Below are 18,556 nucleotides of genomic sequence, written 5' to 3' on the forward strand. Positions count from 1 at the left end.
CCTGCCTGTGCAAAAAGTCCCTTTCCAGTTCTCTTGTAGCCACTTTAGGTACTGGAAGAGCCTTCTCCAGACTGAGCAACCCCAGCTCTCCCAGCTTGTCTCCGTAGCAGAGGTGCTCTAGCCCCAGATATTCTTTGCTCCATGATGGCAGTTCCCCAATCCTGAGAGGAGATCTCATGGCTGGGGAGAGTGGGCAGGATCAGACAACAGTTTTAGAGCAGAGCTAAAATGCTGACAGAGTGAAATAGCTGTTATTTTGTGTGACTGCACATGATCATCTTCCAAATTATTTTAGCATGATAGGGTCATATAGATTTGTAGTCCAGTCCTTTGCTTTTTGCAGTTGACTGCTTTATAATTTGTTTAAAAAACTGTTCAAGTAAGCTGTCCTACCGCTGTAGGTGTTCACTTTTCTGATTATTAGATTTCTTTTCTCCTAGTTACCTGCTTAAGTTTAATCGTGACCAGCATTGCAATCTATAAATAGACCTGGTAGGATGTGCAGTGTGGAAAAAAGTCTCTAAATTTTATGACAAATAAGTCTTCTGTTCTCATTTTCTGAATAAGGCCTATTTCTCCAAATGAAATATATGTAGTATGCACATTGGATTTCTTATGACAGATTTTTGTCCATGTTCTTAAAACTCATGTCTAGGAAGGCCTGCAGTGAAACTTAAATTTATCTTTTATAGCTTTTGATTGCTCTGAATTTTGTACTGTAAAGAACAGCTTTATTACAGGTTGTTATAGAAATATTTAAAACACAGAGTATAAATTTTGTGTTGAAGTTACCTTTAGGGGACAATTAGAAATTAGTTTTGTGTTTTTCTTTCACAGATGCATATAGACTCTCATGATGCTTTGGGAGTATTGAACACTTTATTTGAAATTTTGGCCCCTTCATCCCTTCGCCCCGTGGACATGCTTTTAAGGAGTATGTTTGTTACTCCTAAAACAATGGTAAGCTACTGTTCTCAAAGAAGAGAGAATCTGGTATCTTTCATGCAAAACAAAAGAGAATGTGTTTCTCTTTAGTAATTTGCTAAGTGGTGTTAAAGTACCAGCAACAGAATTTGGGAACAAATTGGTAAGAACTAATGTGATTTACCAACTGGGAGCACTTGATACTGGAGTGTTCTGCTTATGAATTACTTTCCTTCATTTTGTATGTTGAGGATCAGGAATGTAAAGGAAGGTACTATTACAATAAAATAGAATGCAATTTTATAGGTAAGTGACATTTTTCTTATACAAGTATTAGAACTGCTTTTATAGCTGAGGCATTGTTTATCAGTGAATATGAGCTTGACAGTTACCACAGGAGTAGCATTTTTTAAGATCTGAACTTAAAATTTATTTCTGATTTACTCCATTCTCAAAAGGGTTTACAAGTTAATGAAAATGCTGACTTTTTTAATGCCTTTCTATGTTGTGTCATTTAACTTCAGAAGTAATTAATCTTGTGTATTTCTGGTGTGTTTGTGCTAGGCTTCAGTGAGCACTGTCCAGCTGTGGATTTCTGGAATTTTAGCTATCCTTAGAGTTCTGATTTCACAGTCAACAGAAGACATCGTTCTGTCCCGTATACAAGAGCTTTCCTTCTCACCATACTTGATTTCTTGTCAAGCAATCAACAGACTGAGATGTGGAGAAAATAACCTGTCCACACCAGAGGAACGCACTGAGGTCAAACAGGTGAAATACCCACCTGAAGAGACATTTTCCAGGTACACTGTCTTTTGAGTAACCTGGGGAAAGGTAAAGAGTTCTGAGAAATCAGAAGTACATTGGGCAATATTTAACAGATATAAAACTTCTGTCTAAATGCAATCAAGTCTGTTAACAAGCTGATATGGGACAAGTGTGTGTGGAGAAAGGAATATTGAGATGGACAGAGATGGAGAAGTTGAGCAGATTTTAGTAGAACTTTGAATTGTTTTGGTACCTCTTCTCAAGCCAAGTGAAGGACCTAATAGAGCTGTTAAAATGGGTGAATCCTGGATTTAGGAAAATCAGGTCCAGAAACTTCACTGCTTTCCTTCCTTTCTGTGTGGGGACTGAATGATGAAACATCCCTTTAAGTGGAAGCCCAGGTTCTGTATTAGAAACTTGGCAGCAGTGGGATTCATATCTATTGAGTTAGTCCTGCACTTCTTTTAAGACTCAGCTTTCTCTAGTTGGCTTCCCATATTGATGTCCTTGGACAGTGACATAATTCTGACAAAAAAAGTGTGGAGAGATGGCAGCAGTATTATGTAGACATAATATCTGTCATTAAGGCATTATGTTTTAATGTGGTGGTAAGCATTTGAAATAGCTCTTGGTTTAAGAAAATAATAACATTTTACTCAAGTAAGGAACTTCAGATAGGAATAGAATGCTGCTTCATGTCATTCAGCTCACTCTGAAGGTTGTGACTAGAGGGAAGAGGGTGTTCTGGACACCCATACTGTGACCTGACGTCCAACAGCAGTGATGTAAGTAATGGAGTCATGGTTATGGCCAGGAGGAAGGGTGGCTTTCCTCAAATACCCTCTTTTGGTGCTTCTTTTGACAGCACACGTTGTCCCAGCTGGAGTTTGATAAAGAACCTGTGTAGTAGAGTGTGGATAGATGTGGTGGAGTAAACAGGTGAATTACTGTGACTTGCTGAATTACTGCTGCTCAGCTGAGCTGTGGTAACTGTCACAGATTGTTTATAGTTTGATTTAGGTCAGTTGCTTTTAGCAAATCACTATGAAGACATCACAGCATTCTGAATATTTGCTTTGTAAGTGAGTTAGGCCAGCATATGAATACTACTATGACTGTGGGTGATGAGAGAGAATCTGGATTTAATACTTAATTATTAATGTGCTTGTGATCATAGAGCATCCTATTTGTTTTAGGTTAACCTGTTCTGTAGCATTTCACTTAGTATGTTATTTAGGATGGATGGAGAATAACTTCATATTTTATTTTTCAAACCAAAGTCTCATAGGCTAACCTCATCTTTTTCTGAAAGATTGATAATTTTCCTATTGATTGTATATGTGTTTCTTTCAAGATTCTTACTGCAACTGGTTGGCATTCTACTGGAAGATATTGTTACCAAGCAATTAAAAGTGGACATGAATGAGCAGCAACATACTTTCTACTGCCAGGAGCTGGGCACACTGCTTATGTGCTTAATACATATCTTCAAATCAGGTAGTACTTGAAATGTTGTCCATGTCATAGCATGCAGTGCTAGGGTGGTTTTTGCATCCAATACAACTCATAAATGCATTGAACTGCTGGGAAGGAATTTGTAAGTGCTGAAGATGTTGTATCTCAACTCCATGTAGAGAACTTACTAAACATGGTGCTCATGCATGCAGGGCGCATTTTGCACATTTCTTCTGTCTTTGTGGAAAAAAATATATATGGTGACATTTCATCTCTTCTTGTAACTGTCTAAAATTTTTCAGTCCAAAAGACACAAAGCATTCCAAATTTGTGGCTGTGTTTCTCATGTTTTATCCCATTTGGAGGGGGATAAGGTTGGTATGTCTAGCTTAAAATACTGAGTCACAGACCACTAGCTCAGACTCACAACAGGGAAGGTTCCTGGCTTTTGCCATAGTTAATAAAAATCTATAAAGCAAACAAGGAAAAGCCCACACAAAAAAACAACCAAAAAAACATATCAACCAAAAAAAAAAAAACAAAACAAAACAAAAAAAAACAACACACAACACCCCAAAAAACCAGGAAAGGTGTTGCTTTTTCCAGCTAGCCAGTCTTGAGTTCCTTTCTTCAGGTCTGGGAATTTTCCCTTAGGTTTCTTCTGCTGGATACCCAATAAATACCTCTTTGGCACTTCCTTAGTTCATAGCTTGATGCCTTCATCTTCTTTTCTGTATAGTGGTACTATTGTGCCTTTGTTTTATTCTTTCTTTGCTCTGACTGCCCTTTTTGCCTTCTGATTTTCAGCTTGCAGCTGAAATGCAACTTTGGTTTACTCTTAGTTGTCTTCAATTTAAAAGGTCTTGGGACAAGTCCCTGGTTCTTCATAGGCTTCCCTGGGGACATGGGACAAGGAACTCTGTGTTCTGTGCCTTGATCTGTAAAATGGGAGTTCTCCAAACTGAGATTCTTGGTGCAAAGACTCTAGGAGTGTGTGTGAAGAAACACAGAATTAATCTTTGCTTTAGGTGTGCTTTAGGGCCCAGAACTCTGGACATACAGAGTGACAGTTCTCTTCCCATGTGTCTGTTACAGTAATAATTTTATTATGTTTTATACTATTTTATTATATAAAATTATGTAATTATAATAGTATATGTTTTAAGTATATATTAATTTGTGTTTAGGAGAAATATTTGAATAAAATATTATAACAAATAACTTACACCAAGGTGTTTTGACATAAAGTAATTAAATGGTGTCAAGCCAGGAGCAATGAAATGAGAAAATGAAGGTGGTGATTGAAACTGGGGCAGTGGGTCCTTCCACAGTGGGGGTTGGGGATAACTGAAAGAAATGCTCAGCTAGGTCTGGTACTGTGACTGGCTTCCCGGCTCCTCTGGGAGTCCTGCCAGGAATTATGTTGGCATTTTCATGCAAAATTAAAATTAAATATTAAAATACTCATGCAGAGCATTGGCATAAGTGGATTGGATGATCTCTAGAAATTAATTTAATGTAAAACTAGAAATAACTTCAGGTATATTACTACCACTAGTACCTGTATGGTGTAACAGAGTAAAAGAAAAGTTGTTCAGATACCTGGGCTGTATTTTCAAGCCATAACATGTTTATTTAGGTTGAGGATTAACTAACTGCTTGAATTTGTAAGACTTCTCTTTTGTTCAGTTAGAAGCTCCATAATTATTTTCTCTTTAAGTTATATTCTCCTAAATATGGGTGTAGCTTACAGCAATTTATCTGTGAAACATAGGCTGTGTTCTGTCATTTCTAACCACTCTTCTACTTGGACGTTTTGTCTTCTCACCCATTGGAGGTTTTTCAGAATGTGAGCATTGCTGACTCCTGTGTTTCCAACTGTCGGAAGCTACTAGATTATAAGTGAACATTCTCAGTCTGTTCTTTGAAGTTAGGAATAAAAGGCATGGACAAAGTAAAAGGATGAGCATGCAAGTGCTTTTATGACTGTAGGAAGTCACTAGATGGTGTCGTTTAGCAAATGCTGCTTTGCTAATAAGTGGAACCAGAGATTTGAGACTCAGCTATTTTTCCCAGTCTTTGCTGTTTACATTGTGTGTTTGTCAGTCCTGGGGGCAGCTTAAATTGGTCCACATGGCTGTGGAATTTACAGCTTCATTCTTCTGTATGTCTGGCAAGGAAATCAAGTAACACTGCAGATTTCCTTCATTATTCTGATTAGCTCCTGGTTCCTAACTGATTCTAAAGAAACTTTTTTTTTTGTCCTGATCTTATCTTCTCATAGAAACTCAAAAAGTCCTATACCTTAATACCTTTTAAATTTGTTTAAAATTTAAACAAATTTGTTTTCCCACCATTTTCTAATTTCTTTTTTCCCAACATTTGTTTTGGCATACAAACATAGGAATCAGCCATTCAGGAAGCAAATTTCTGCTTTTTTGCTGAATGTTATGTTTTCAGGGTAGTGGCAGAAATACCTATTTTTGCACTTTAGAAACTGGATGAAAGAGAATAAATTTAGTTGCAACTAAATGTGTTTGGAAAGCCATCCTCTGAAGTAGAGTACTCATAGGTGTTGTTCTTTAACATGTAGAGTAGTAGTTACCTCATGGTTCTTAAGTAGAACATCTGTGTTTTAATTTACAAACAACAAACTAACCCTGGTCCACAGGTGACAGTTTTAAGTTAATCAAGATTTTCATGTATCAGATTAATGAGAATTGTCATGAAACCTATATAAACATTGTTTATGGAGTCTGAGAGCTGGTAATTTCTGGTTTACACCTGTGGGCAAATTTCATGACTTATCTTAAATTTGTAAAACTGCTTAGAATTTACCTTTCTTGCAGGATTTCTACCCTGAATAATTTTAAAACTTCAGAATTCAGACTAGAGCTTGGTTACTCTAACATGGTTTTATTGTTTTCAGGGATGTTTCGAAGAATCACAGCTGCAGCCACCAGACTTTTTACAGGAGATGGATCTGATGGTAGTTTCTATACACTTGAAAGTCTGAGTGACCTTGTTCAGTCCATGATTCCCACTCATCCTTCTTTAGTTCTCCTCTGGTGTCACATCTTGCTTCTTGTCAATTATACCAACTACAACTGGTGGTCAGAAGTGCATCAAACCCCAAAGTAAGTTTTGGTTTTGTTCCCTATTAGTGTGTTTCATATAATTATATTTAATAAAATCATATTAAAACAATCCAGCTGCTTTCTGCCAAGCCTGCCAGGCCATTGAGTGGTGCTGCTTAGATTATGAAATGTAGTTCTGCATTTACTTCATGTGTGTACATATTGTCTCTTCTGATATTGGTGTGACTTCCTAACTAAGGAAATGTGTCCTGCACTCAGTTGCTCCTCAGAACTGCCAGGTAATCTCTCCACTTCTAAGGCAAGAAAACTTCATCTTTGTACTACTTTATATTGAAACTATGGAAACAACTACAGCAAAATACTTAGTGTTTCATGTTTATTTGGAGACCTCATATTTCTAGGAACTAACCAGCCAGTGGAGATGATGGACACTGTTGTGTTTGTGGTAGTACAGTCGGATCATACAACTGTAGCTCTAGCTACAGGATTATGTGTTCTTAGTGATCTGTTGCTAAATGCTGTCAAAACATGGTATTAGCATCAAGCACTGTAATAACCTCATCTAACACTAGTTGTCTGAAATTTGGAGATAGGTTCTAAAATGGGTATTCTCTTGGTCTGAAGTTAGTTTATCCCACCTGTCAGGCATTGGAATGGTTTGTCCTCAGTGGATAAGGAAGGGACCTCCTGTGAGGGTGGGTATTTCTGTGTCAACTCTAGAGGGAGGTGAACAAATGATTTGAGAGACTTTTTTGGTGCAGTGGGTGTTGGGCAGTCTCGTCTTACTCTACAATTCAAGTGCCTCAATACTTTCACGAATGCAAAATTCTTGCTTCAGTTCAAGCTTAGGTATTGAAAATATTTTATTCTAATTTGTGGAAACATGGGATTACCAGGATTTTGAGCAAAGCAGAGCAGCTGCTCAGGCATTGGGAAAGACTTTCTAGGGAAGGGTGGAATCACCATCCCTGGGAGTGTTGAAAAGATGTCCGGATGTGGCACTTCAGTATATGGCTTAGTGGTGAGCCATGATGTGGTGCTAGGTTAAAGGTTTGATTTAATAATCTTACAGGCAACTTTGATGATTCTGTTAACTAAAAGAGCATTTTTTTTTTTTTATTATTTACCAGTATCATTTCTGTTCTGGGTTGGTTATCACTTTTAATCTGACACTAGACTAAATGTTCAAGAGCACTGGCTTAGTTTGAGAAGAAAATACAGTAGTAGGTTCTATCATCCTAGCAGAGATGCAACAGCCCAGCCCATGTTTTTCTTTTAAATAACTCATTTGGTTCTTTAGACTGTGTGAAGAAGTAATAAGCAGTGCTGCAATTGTTAAAAAATAAAGATCTGATGGAAAGCAAAGTGTACTTCAAGGAAGTGTAACATCTGAGTGACATTTACAGAGAAGCATGTCATGTAAGGACATTGGTAGGATACTCCAAGCACTTGGGTCGTTCATGTTTCAGTAGCCATACTAATAAAATAGTAACCACATATAATGTAATTTTTGTAGGCGACACAGCCTGTCTACTACTAAATTACTTAGCCCTCATGTATCTGGAGACAGCGATGAATCCAGCTTGGAATCTAAGCGTGGCATGTGCAATCGTGAGATAGTGAGGAGAGGAGCACTCATTCTCTTCTGTGACTATGTTGTAAGTTTTGAATTATGACACTTATAACTACAGTTTTGAGTTATTTTAGGATGCTGACAGTCATTTATTGCTGATATGTATTAACTAAAAAGTGTAGTGTGTTAAGTGAAAAATGAACATCTATGAAACTAGTTATTTTCAGATGGTGCTTCTGTAAGCTTAGATATGACCTCACTTGGCATTGTTTTCTGTTCTGAACTGAGAGTTCTCTTGACTTGTAAAGTTTACCTGGTGGGCAATAGAATTACCTTCCGGGTATCACATCCCTTACTTGGGAGGTGCTTGGAGCACACTAAGTAGTTCCAGACTTCCCGACATCAGTAGCAGTGCGCAGTGTCCAGGAGACAACAAATTTCCATCTGTACACTAAGAAAAGAGGTTTTACATTAACATTTTAACTTCCATTTTGGTTCTCCAGTGAGAACAATTTCTGTGGCTGTGGCCTTTTGTGTCTGAATATTACAGTTTTAATTCATTGGGCAGTTTTGAAGTGAATTTTCAGTAGTAGGAGATACTGCACTTGGCTTTGCACCTCAGATCAGTTTTGAGGTAAGGAAACTGCATTCCTTTCAGGTACAACTGAACAGAAAGCTATGTTTAGGAAGCACTTCAAGTACTAATGGACAGTCACTAGAGTCAGATTAGAGGTCGTCCAAGGTAAAATCCTCCAAAACCTCTTTAATGAGGTACTGTACAAGCTCTCCTAGTTAACTCTACAGATATTTTCGTGTTGCATTCCACTGCTTGTTGATATACACAAGCTTTTAGAGGTTTGACATTAATTATTGACAGATCTCTTTGGATTTGCTTTCCAGAAATACTTTGTTTTTTGTTAAAGACCAGTTGTAATAAGAAATCTTTAAAAAGCCTAAATGAAAATCACATTTTGCAAGACAATTCTGTGTGTATGTTTATTTCAAACACATTTAATTAATAGCAGCATCTTTGAATCAACCTTCTTAATTTAACTCTTTCTAACCTGTTTTTTAGTAGTTTTAGAAAAACAAGCTGCATATTTATGGTAAATACCTTAATTTGCAACAAGAGCAAAACATTTTGAAAATTTATCATATAAAAATAATGATGGTGATCTTAAGATATAGACACTCCATGCCATTATTTCAAAATAGCTACCAGAATTATCTATGAGAAGTTTCATTTTGTGTCATGTTTAGTAATTAAAATCTTAACACTGGTGTTACAGCAATTGAATTTTAATTTTTTCCCCTTCAGTGTCAAAACCTACACGATTCAGAACATCTGACCTGGCTTATTGTGAATCATGTTCAAGACTTGATAAATCTGTCCCATGAGCCTCCAGTACAAGACTTTATCAGTGCTGTTCACAGGAATTCAGCAGCCAGTGGTCTCTTCATCCAGGCCATTCAGTCACGGTGTGAGAATCTTGCAGCTGTGAGTTTCACTTTTTGACTACTTGTAAAGTATAAAGTCACTTCATGTCAACTTAAGTTGAACTGATAAGTATGCAAAGTTTGACATTTCTGGGTCATTTATCAACTTGTAATTTTATTTTTAAAGTCACTTACTTAAAAATGCAAGCAATTAACCTTATATTAGCAACTTCAGCATTAGATGTGTTCCAGTCCATCAAATCTATGAATTCAGGTGGAGATGGCTAAGCTGCTTTTCTTTCTTTATGGATATTTTCCCACATAATCAATATCTGATAGGTAAATTAAAGCTGTAACTTTCAACTTTGATTTCAGTGCCTTAATAGTATAAATTGCAAACTAACTACAGTGGCAGGAGTAGGAACCAGTCCATCTTCATAGACCCTGGCAATATGAAAATGATTTGTGAGCTTATGCCTTCCCCATTGATCTGATCTGAAAGATGTGGCCACTTGGTGAGGGAAAATCACTGAGAAATTCAGGGTATTATTTATGTTGATTATTTTAGTTTTCAAATTAAAAGGAGTGGATGATGTTTTATAGGGATGTAAGGTTGTATGTATCTCTCTTAATCATGGAAAATTTCATTTGCTGGACTTCCTCTAGAGATAATTGTGATTAATGTGATAATTATCTAGAGATAATTGTGCCACCTGCACCCTGAGTAGTTTCAGTGCTCTTTCCTATCTCTTTCCATTGTCTCTGTGCAAATCTAGGGCAGCTCTAAAGTTACATGATATTAGTCTGGGCTTCACTAGCTGAAAATCAGGTGAATGAAGTAAACTGAATATGTTTTAATGAAAGATGTAGTCACTGTGTGAAATGCTTGGTGATTATCAGGAAAGACAGTAAAATTAAAATAGCTGGTATTAACAGACTGCTCTAAAACAAGATTGGTTTAATGAGTCAAACTAGTTTGTCTCTGTATTTCTCCATTTAGAATATTAGTGCTGAATTGGTGCTTAAATTAAAAAAAAAAAAAAAGAAATTTAGAAATTATTTGCACACCCTTTTGATCCTGAGTTGCTACTACTGTTTCTTAACATATGCTCAGAAAACCCCCCAAGGATTGTCTGGATTTCTGTCATGTCTTGACTTTGCACATGTTCCTACCTTCTTCCAGAAAAGAGTTAAAGCTTCTCACTCTGTTCAAAGCTTTTTGCAATTTCACTTAAATCTGTAGCTTCTTCCCCCCTAGAAGTTTTGCTCCCTGTGTTTTGCTTACTCATGTGTCGCTATAGGACATGTGAAAGCACAATGCGAGCCACCTGCTATTTGCAAGGTAAAGAAGAAAGTTTATTCTCTGACTCCGACTTTTATACTTTCCCAAAGGTGACATTGGATTGGAGAGTGAATGGGCCACCTTTCCAAAGACATTGGACAAACCACTAGTACATCAAGTTTCTCCACCCCCATAAAAGAATGTAAACAATATGTTGTTTACAGAAATTGTGTGGGAAAGTTCTCCAACAGAATGTAAACTCAGAAGGCTTTAGAAAATCTTAAGAATCAGGGTGACACTCATGTAAGAGTAAGCTTTTACAGTTACACATCAAACAACTTAGTGTTCATATTAATTAAATAACCCAGTAACTCACTCACACGGAGATGATTATATTGATCTTGTCTGCTATAGTTTTTTCTGAGCACCTTTCCGTTTAAGATCTTTGTATTCCAAATGGATTGTAATTTTTTTGCCTGTTTCTCTGCTCCATGCTGTTTGAACATCTAGCCCACTACCCTGAAGAAGACGTTGCAGTGCTTGGAGGGAATCCACCTGAGCCAGTCGGGGGCGGTGCTGACGCTGTACGTGGACAAGCTGCTGTGCACTCCGTTCCGCGTGCTGGCTCGCATGGTGGACACCCTGGCCTGCCGCCGCGTGGAAATGCTGCTGGCAGCCACGCTGCAGGTACAGCACCCCCTGCCTGGGAGCCACTCTGGCTGCTACCAGTGCTTCAAGAGCAGTGGTTTAAAGTACATCACAATATGATTAAGTGATTTCATTTGGCGATTTTTTTTATTTAGTACATAGATACGTGAATGTTTACTTTATTTCTCTTTATCTGCCTGTAACTTTGTTGATTTAGTAAAAGTATTTTTGGGGATTTTACATGCATCTATTCTGTAAAGTTCTTGTGGTTTTTTTCATATAGAACAGCATTGCTCAGTTACCAGTTGAAGAACTGGATAGAATTCAGGAGTACCTTCAAAACAGTGGATTAGCAGCAAGGTAAATCATACCAATAACACCATTAAAATGTCAAACTAAGCAGTGTTCTAATACAAATCCTGTTAACTCTGTTTTCCCACATTTTGACTTTTTTCCTAGAGGTCAGATAGTGAGTTGGTTTTGGGGGTAAAATGGGATTAAAGCCTCTCATAAGATGCTGGTGTGTTCTGGCAACAAGGAGCAGTTGTGCTGGCTGTGTTGAATATACAGTAAGAACACCCTAAGAAGTGAAGCAAGCTCTAGAGGGTTGCTTCAAATTCTCTTTCCTGCATCCCACTTAGTATTTAACTTTTGAGAGAGAGCAGCTGCAAATTAATATTTTGACAAAATCTGTTGTACTAAAGCCAACATTATTTTCCTCAAACTTGCAAAATATTGTCAATTCAAGCTAAGTGGGCTTGGGGTTTCTTAAGTTTTTTTGGTGGGGTTTTTTTTTGTTTTGTTTTGTTTTTTGTTTGGTTTGGTTTAGTTTTTTTTCCCAAGACAGCTGTGTTAAAAGTTTTAATTGGTTAGTCTCCTGGCTGTTTAAATTGCTTGTATAAAAAGGAGCAAATTACAAATTTTTTTAAAAACTTCTGTTTGATGTTCAAAAGATCCTTATTTACTCTTCTTGTCATTGCTGTTTGAGGTTGTCTGTTGACTGAAATAAGTAGGGGAAAGAACCTAAAATGCGAGACTGCAGTAGATCAGTAGTCATGTCCTTACATAGGTAATGTTCAATTTAATTAAAAAAAAATTAAAAATTACTTTGTACAAGTTCTTGACAGCAGTGGTGGAATTAAAAAAAAAACTGTACAAAAAAAAAACCTCTGACACTGGCATAAATTCAGGAACTGGAGTTTTTAGTACATTGAGGGATCATTTTTTCAATAGAAGTATAGTTTTAGTGGGTTATTGGTTAGGCTCTGTTAAAATGTATTTTTTTGCATTCAAATAATCAGTATACTAACTTTGACTCTTCTTACTCATTAAAAGATGTGCTAGATGAAGAAAGCTATAGTTTAAGCTTAGGTATAGCACTGATTTTAACACTAAATTAAATTTAAATCTTTATTTGTTGGTGGTGCTGAGTTAATTAATTTTGGCCTCTGATACCTGAAGAAAGTTTGCATCATATGACTGCATGTATCTAACAAAAAATTGAAGACTCTACTGCTTTTCTGTCCTGAGATTGGAATTGAGTCACTGGATGTCTTTCTATTTTTCATGATTTACACAACTAAGATAGCCTTCTGCTGATGTGTTCTTCTGTTTTCAGACACCAAAGACTCTACTCACTCTTGGATAGGTTTCGTCTCATGGTAGCTCCAGACACAACCAGTCCTTCACCTCTGGTCACCTCACACCCACTAGATGGAGAAGACCAACCACCTTTAGAGAATGTAGTTCTAGACAAAGTAAGATTATGTTTAGAAAAAGTCATTTAAAGTGCCTTGGCTATAAACAAGCTTTATTCTATACAAAATATTTAAATGCAGCTTATTTTTACTGTACAGTTAATATTCTCAGGATTGTCACATTGTATCTCAAATATAGATCAGTGATTAATTTCGTGTGTGTTGGCTGACTCTTGAACTTAGGATAGATGATTAGCACAAACTTAGATGTTTGTTATATTGACAGTGCTGTGAAAAATTTACCAAGTTTGGTTTCTTTGCTCAGCTTTAATGGAAATATTTATATACAATTCAATAGAGACAGATAAATAATCTTGTTTTCTTGATGTGTTTTACTACAGTTATTAGTTTTATTCATTTGCTGAACATTGTTGACTGTCGCTTGGAAATTAAACATTGCTTGTTCAGTTTTTCCTTCTCAGTTTTAAATTACTTTCAGAGAACAGTCAAGAATACTGAACAGTTTCTGTCTTTTGTGTACCTAGACGTGTTTATTTCTAAGTGAAGTGGAAGGCTAAGAGCAAGTCTTGGGGCCTTTTGGGTCTTCCTTTTTTTCTAGTTTGTCCCATGGTACAAATAATTTCTCTTTTTTGTCCCTCCATGTTCTATAGTGATACACAGTAATAGGAAACTTATGTAATGGAGATAGCAAAAATTATTTGATTAGCTGATAGTTGGGATGAGTCTGAGCAGTCATTGGCTATGGGGAGATGTTGAGACCTGCTTGGACAGCAGGAGAAAATGCTGTGCCCAGAAAGCATTTACCCATACCTTTGTCTTCAAATTACTCCAAAAATCTCCTTTGTCTGTCACTGTTAATACTAAACAAAAGTAGTTTTTGTGTCTTTCCCCCACAGCTTCTGCATGGTTCACAGAATCATAGAATATCTTGCATTGGAAGGGCTCATAAAGCTCAATGAGTCCAACTCCCTACTTCTTTCAGGGATACCTAAAAATAAATCCCATGACTAATAGCATTGTCCAGATGCTCCTTGAACCTCTGACAGGTTTAGTTGTGTTCTAATTAATTAATGTCAGCAAATTATTTGAATCTTTGAAAACACACACACACACACACACACACACACACACACATATATAATGTTTATTATATTTACATTTATTATTTATATTTATTGTGTATATATATTACTTGAAGAGTTTTCTTCCTTGGTTATAGTATTAATTTTTCTTTTATCACTGTTATATTTGTGTGACTACTGTGAAGTCTGTGCTATTTTCCTAGATTATCTGGTCAGGTTTAGGATCCTAATGCAAATACCTGCACTTTATATTAAGATCAGTATTTCCGCATTCCCTGTCCAGACTTTATGGAAATAGACAACTTGTCACTGAACATCACTGGTCCAGTTTAAGATGTTCCATTTCCATTCACCAGTTGTTCATTTTGCTTTGATTTTTAATATGACAGGGTTTTTTTTTATATTAATGTAGCCTATGGATGTCTTAGACATTCAATGCTAATGAGCAGTTCTCCCTCTGCCCCCATATAGTGTGTTGTTTTCTGAAAAGAAGTGTGTAGTAAATGTCTGTTTTTGATCTTTAAAGGACTGGTATGTGTCACTAGTGCGGTCACAGTGTTACATCAGGTCTGACTCAGCGCTTCTAGAAGGAGCAGAGCTGGTAAATAGGATTCCTCAGCCTGACCTGAGCTCCTTCATGACCAGCAAGGTAACTTTGTCAGAAGAGGATGAAATTAGTTCAAGTGTTCCATTGCTAGTATTAATAGATAACATTCTGAAGTGTTTACATTCTTAAATTTAAACACCTTAAATTTGTATATATTTGTGTATGTATTTGTATATATATATGTGCATGTTTGTATATAATACTGATAATATATACTGATAATACTAATTCACTTAACTTTAGAAACTAAAATAGTAGATATTTGTGTAAAACAGTGGATATCCGTCTAGCAATGTTGCTAATAGTAACTTACTAGTAGTACAGGTTGAATAGACAGAGTGGAAGCAAAGGTTTATTTATGTATTGCAATCACAAAAATCCAGTTGTACTGTTTTACATAATCTTGATTTGCTATACAGTTTCTTCCAAGGCCAGCTGTGTTTGTAACCTCTCCATTATCTGTGCTGGCTGACTTGCAGTAAGTCAGTAACAGGCCACAGACAGTAAATCTGGCATAAAGACAGCTTGTATCTAAGGATGTCTTTTGTTCAAATTCTCACCATGATATTTACTGCTGGTATGCAGAAATAATAGTGGGGAAACTGTTGCTAAAAAGATACTTGACTTGTTTGTTTGAAAACTTATTACTTGAAAATTCCTTGTATATATGCCATCCTTAAGCTTTATTCACACATTGTCCTGAAAATTTGGAATAAGCATATTGATTTTTCCTTTCCAATGTGGTACTGGTTGGAATTCAAATTTTGAGCCAGTGTGGGCTAAACCATATTGTTACACCACAGTAGAGCAGAGGTGCTAGTAATAAGTTAGTTAATCAATATACTGTAAATTTACCACCATGTTAGTATGTTGGAATTATACCACCAGATACCTGATTTCACATTAAAAGCAATTTCTTTTTATCTCCTCTTTGATTTCAGGAGTTCAACCTGAGCTTGTTAGCACCTTGTTTAAGCCTTGGCATGAATGAGCTCTCAAGGGACCAGAAGAGCAGCCTCTTTGAAACAGCTCGGAGGGTAACTCTGGATCATGTGTCTTCTGCTGTACAAAACCTTCCAGCCAACCACCAGGTTTTCCAACCACTATTGCCAACTGAGCCATCAGCCTACTGGAAAAAACTAAGCGATATCTTTGGTAATAGAAATAATGATCTTTTAAAGTTTATTCTCTTCTCTGCAAAGATACTTTACAGATGTCTTGTGAATACATGAACTTACTATTAAAAAAAAAAAAATCAAGATACCTGGCATAGAAGTGCTTGTGAGATAGTTCTGAAAAACATTTATTGAGTGGAAAAAAATTCAAACTGCTAGATTTCATCCAGTCTTATTTTATAGGAGATGAGGTGATGTATCAGTCTATGATGACACTTTGTCGTGCACTGGCTCAGTATTTGTTGTTACTCTCAAAACTACCAGCTGGTCTCCGTGTTCCTCCTGACAAAGAGGGTGATATACTGAAATTCGTAGTGATGTCAGTAGAGGTAAGAAACTACAGCATAATTAAAGATATGATGAAATACTGGGAGAGGGAACAACTCAAACTAATCAACACTGAGTAATTCTTGAGTAGGACAATTCTTTTGTCTTAACTGTACAAATTTCTTCACTGTTTTTTTTGTGTTTGACCTGTGCTGGTAAATCAGATTTGGGCTGTGGGACAAGGACAGCTTTATACAAGGAGAGGTTGATTGGTGGAATTTGGGAGAATGGCTCCTGCACTGATTTTTGGGACACTTAGTAAACAGTATTTAGATGTCATGATTTTCTTGTACTTAAAATAAATAGTGCTTTCTTGGGAAAAAATTATTATTTGCTACTAATACTTTACATTTTACTGAGTTAAATAAAAGTCACCCTTGTTTAGAAGTTGTTCTGTTGTGAGAATTTGCTGTTAACAGAGAACTTCTCTTTTTGTACAGGCACTATCATGGCATTTAGTGCATGACCAGATTCCATTAAGTATAGATCTTCAAGCTGGTCTGGACTGTTGCTGTCTGACACTACAGCAGCCCAGTCTCTGGAATTTGCTGTCTTCTGCAGCTCATGTGACATATGCTTGCTCCTTAATTAACTGCATTAGATTTATCATAGAAGCAGGTGAGTGCAGTTTGATCAACTAGGAGAAAAGTTTTGTTAATAGATTGCCAGTCGTCATTGATCAAATGCTGCGTGTCTGGAATATTTCTTTTGAGTCCTTATTAACAATTTGTTCGACAAATTTAGTTTTTACTACTTTAATTTTCCATTTTAAATTTAGTGGGTTTTTTTTGAACGTGGCAAATGCTTTGGATATGTCAAACATTTGACTACTATGTGGTGTTGATTAAAAATGGAATATGAAATAGGAAATAGCTTTATCATTAAAATATTTTCTCCAATTCAGTTGCTGTGGAACCTGGTAATCAACTTCTGAGTCCTGAAAGAAAGAATACTTCAAAACCTTTAAGTGAGGGGGAAATTGATTCAAATGTACAGAGTAAGTAACCAGTGAATTTTGCTTCTGCCCTAAATTTTCATTGAAGAAATATTTTTGGTATCCTTTCCATTACTATTATTTTTAACAGTGAAAGTTCATCTGAGACTTTAATTGTATGTGGTAAATGTCTGTTAAATATAGGTTGCCATATTTTTACAGGTATAGTTGCTTTTTCTTGGAAGTTATACATTAATGTGGATTTTTCTTTGGGGGGATTCTGTTAACTGTGCAGCATGCTGCAGACTGAACTTCTTAAAGTGTGATATTTTAAAAATTCCTTTCTTTGTGTTCTTATTGTGGTTTTGTCCTTTTTAATCAACATATTCTTGCATTAAGATTTTTTTGGTTTTATCTTTTTAAATTATTTTTCTCTTGAGTGGATATGTAAAGCTGAATTTTTTTCTCTCCCAACAAAGAAACAAAACACATTATTGCAGCATGTGAAATTATAGCTGAGATGGTGGAATGCTTACAGACTGTCTTGTCACTGGGGCACAGAAGAAACAGCAGCATCCCTGCATTTCTCACTCCTGTCCTCAAGAACATCATCATCAGTTTAGCAAGGCTGCCTCTAGTGAACAGCTACACCAGAGTACCTCCCTTGGTATGTTTATTATGTTTTGCTTTCAAGACTTTAAAAGTTATTGAAAAACTTTGCAAACCAAACATGGTGCTGCATTTGAAGTGCTACAACAGTAGAACTTCAACCTTCAGCTGGTTTGATCAATCTTTTTGAACACTGAGTAACAAACAACATGTGCAAGGACATTTATGTTTCTCAGCACTCTGTTTTTGAGGGGATGTAGAAACTTAATGATTTTTTTGGTTGAAACTTTTTTGCCCCCTCTCTGATGTATCATTGTGTTTTTTCAGGCATCAATAGTATGTGAAATGTCTTCCTTAAATTCTGTTTCAGCATCATTTCTGCACAATTCCTAAACTGAAATATATGACAGGAACTTAATTACTTCTATATCTAAACTTGGACCATAAAACTGGATAATTAATCTACAATGGGAAGTATAATGGAAAAAGCCCTAAAATAAGAAATATGGTGTACATTGTATATAAGTTTTGTTAGATGTTCCATCTTCCTTTGAGTATTTTTCTGTTTGGAGAACTACTTTTATTTACTGATGTCTTGTTGCCTTTGAATGGTGCCTGCATATTTAGAGCTGCAATATAAATATAAAATACTGTATCTGGTTTGGATAGTTAAACTTGCTTTATATTTCTTTAGGTCTGGAAATTAGGCTGGTCACCAAAGCCTTCAGGTGATTTTGGCACAGTTTTTCCTGAAATCCCAGTAGAATTTCTTCAAGAAAAGGAAATCTTTAAGGAGTTCATCTATCGCATTAATACACTTGGTATGTACAAAATTGAATGAATACACTTGGCTCTTATTTGGCATTTACCCGTGTTTTGAAATTACTGAATAACTGTATCTGAAACTGTTAGCTAACTT

General features: G+C 36.3%; 1 protein-coding gene across 2 annotated transcripts in view; it reads left to right on the forward strand.

Moving 5' to 3' along the window:
* Nucleotides 1-18,556, forward strand: part of HTT (huntingtin) — a 77,003-nt gene that overhangs the window by 43,913 nt on the left and 14,534 nt on the right. For both annotated transcript variants that reach the window (XM_021550734.4, XM_021550735.4), the window contains 16 exons: nt 838-960; nt 1,489-1,727; nt 3,047-3,189; nt 6,077-6,284; nt 7,762-7,903; nt 9,137-9,316; nt 11,048-11,224; nt 11,469-11,545; nt 12,804-12,942; nt 14,512-14,634; nt 15,534-15,747; nt 15,951-16,096; nt 16,535-16,712; nt 16,999-17,091; nt 17,508-17,695; nt 18,332-18,458. In XM_021550734.4, the coding sequence (XP_021406409.3) occupies nt 838-960; nt 1,489-1,727; nt 3,047-3,189; nt 6,077-6,284; nt 7,762-7,903; nt 9,137-9,316; nt 11,048-11,224; nt 11,469-11,545; nt 12,804-12,942; nt 14,512-14,634; nt 15,534-15,747; nt 15,951-16,096; nt 16,535-16,712; nt 16,999-17,091; nt 17,508-17,695; nt 18,332-18,458 (2,497 nt within the window). The remainder of the gene's footprint in view (nt 1-837; nt 961-1,488; nt 1,728-3,046; nt 3,190-6,076; nt 6,285-7,761; nt 7,904-9,136; nt 9,317-11,047; nt 11,225-11,468; nt 11,546-12,803; nt 12,943-14,511; nt 14,635-15,533; nt 15,748-15,950; nt 16,097-16,534; nt 16,713-16,998; nt 17,092-17,507; nt 17,696-18,331; nt 18,459-18,556) is intronic.

Source organism: Lonchura striata, chromosome 4 (assembly GCF_050655825.1).
Source record: "Lonchura striata isolate lonStrDom1 chromosome 4, ASM5065582v1, whole genome shotgun sequence".
Lineage (NCBI taxonomy): Eukaryota > Metazoa > Chordata > Aves > Passeriformes > Estrildidae > Lonchura > Lonchura striata.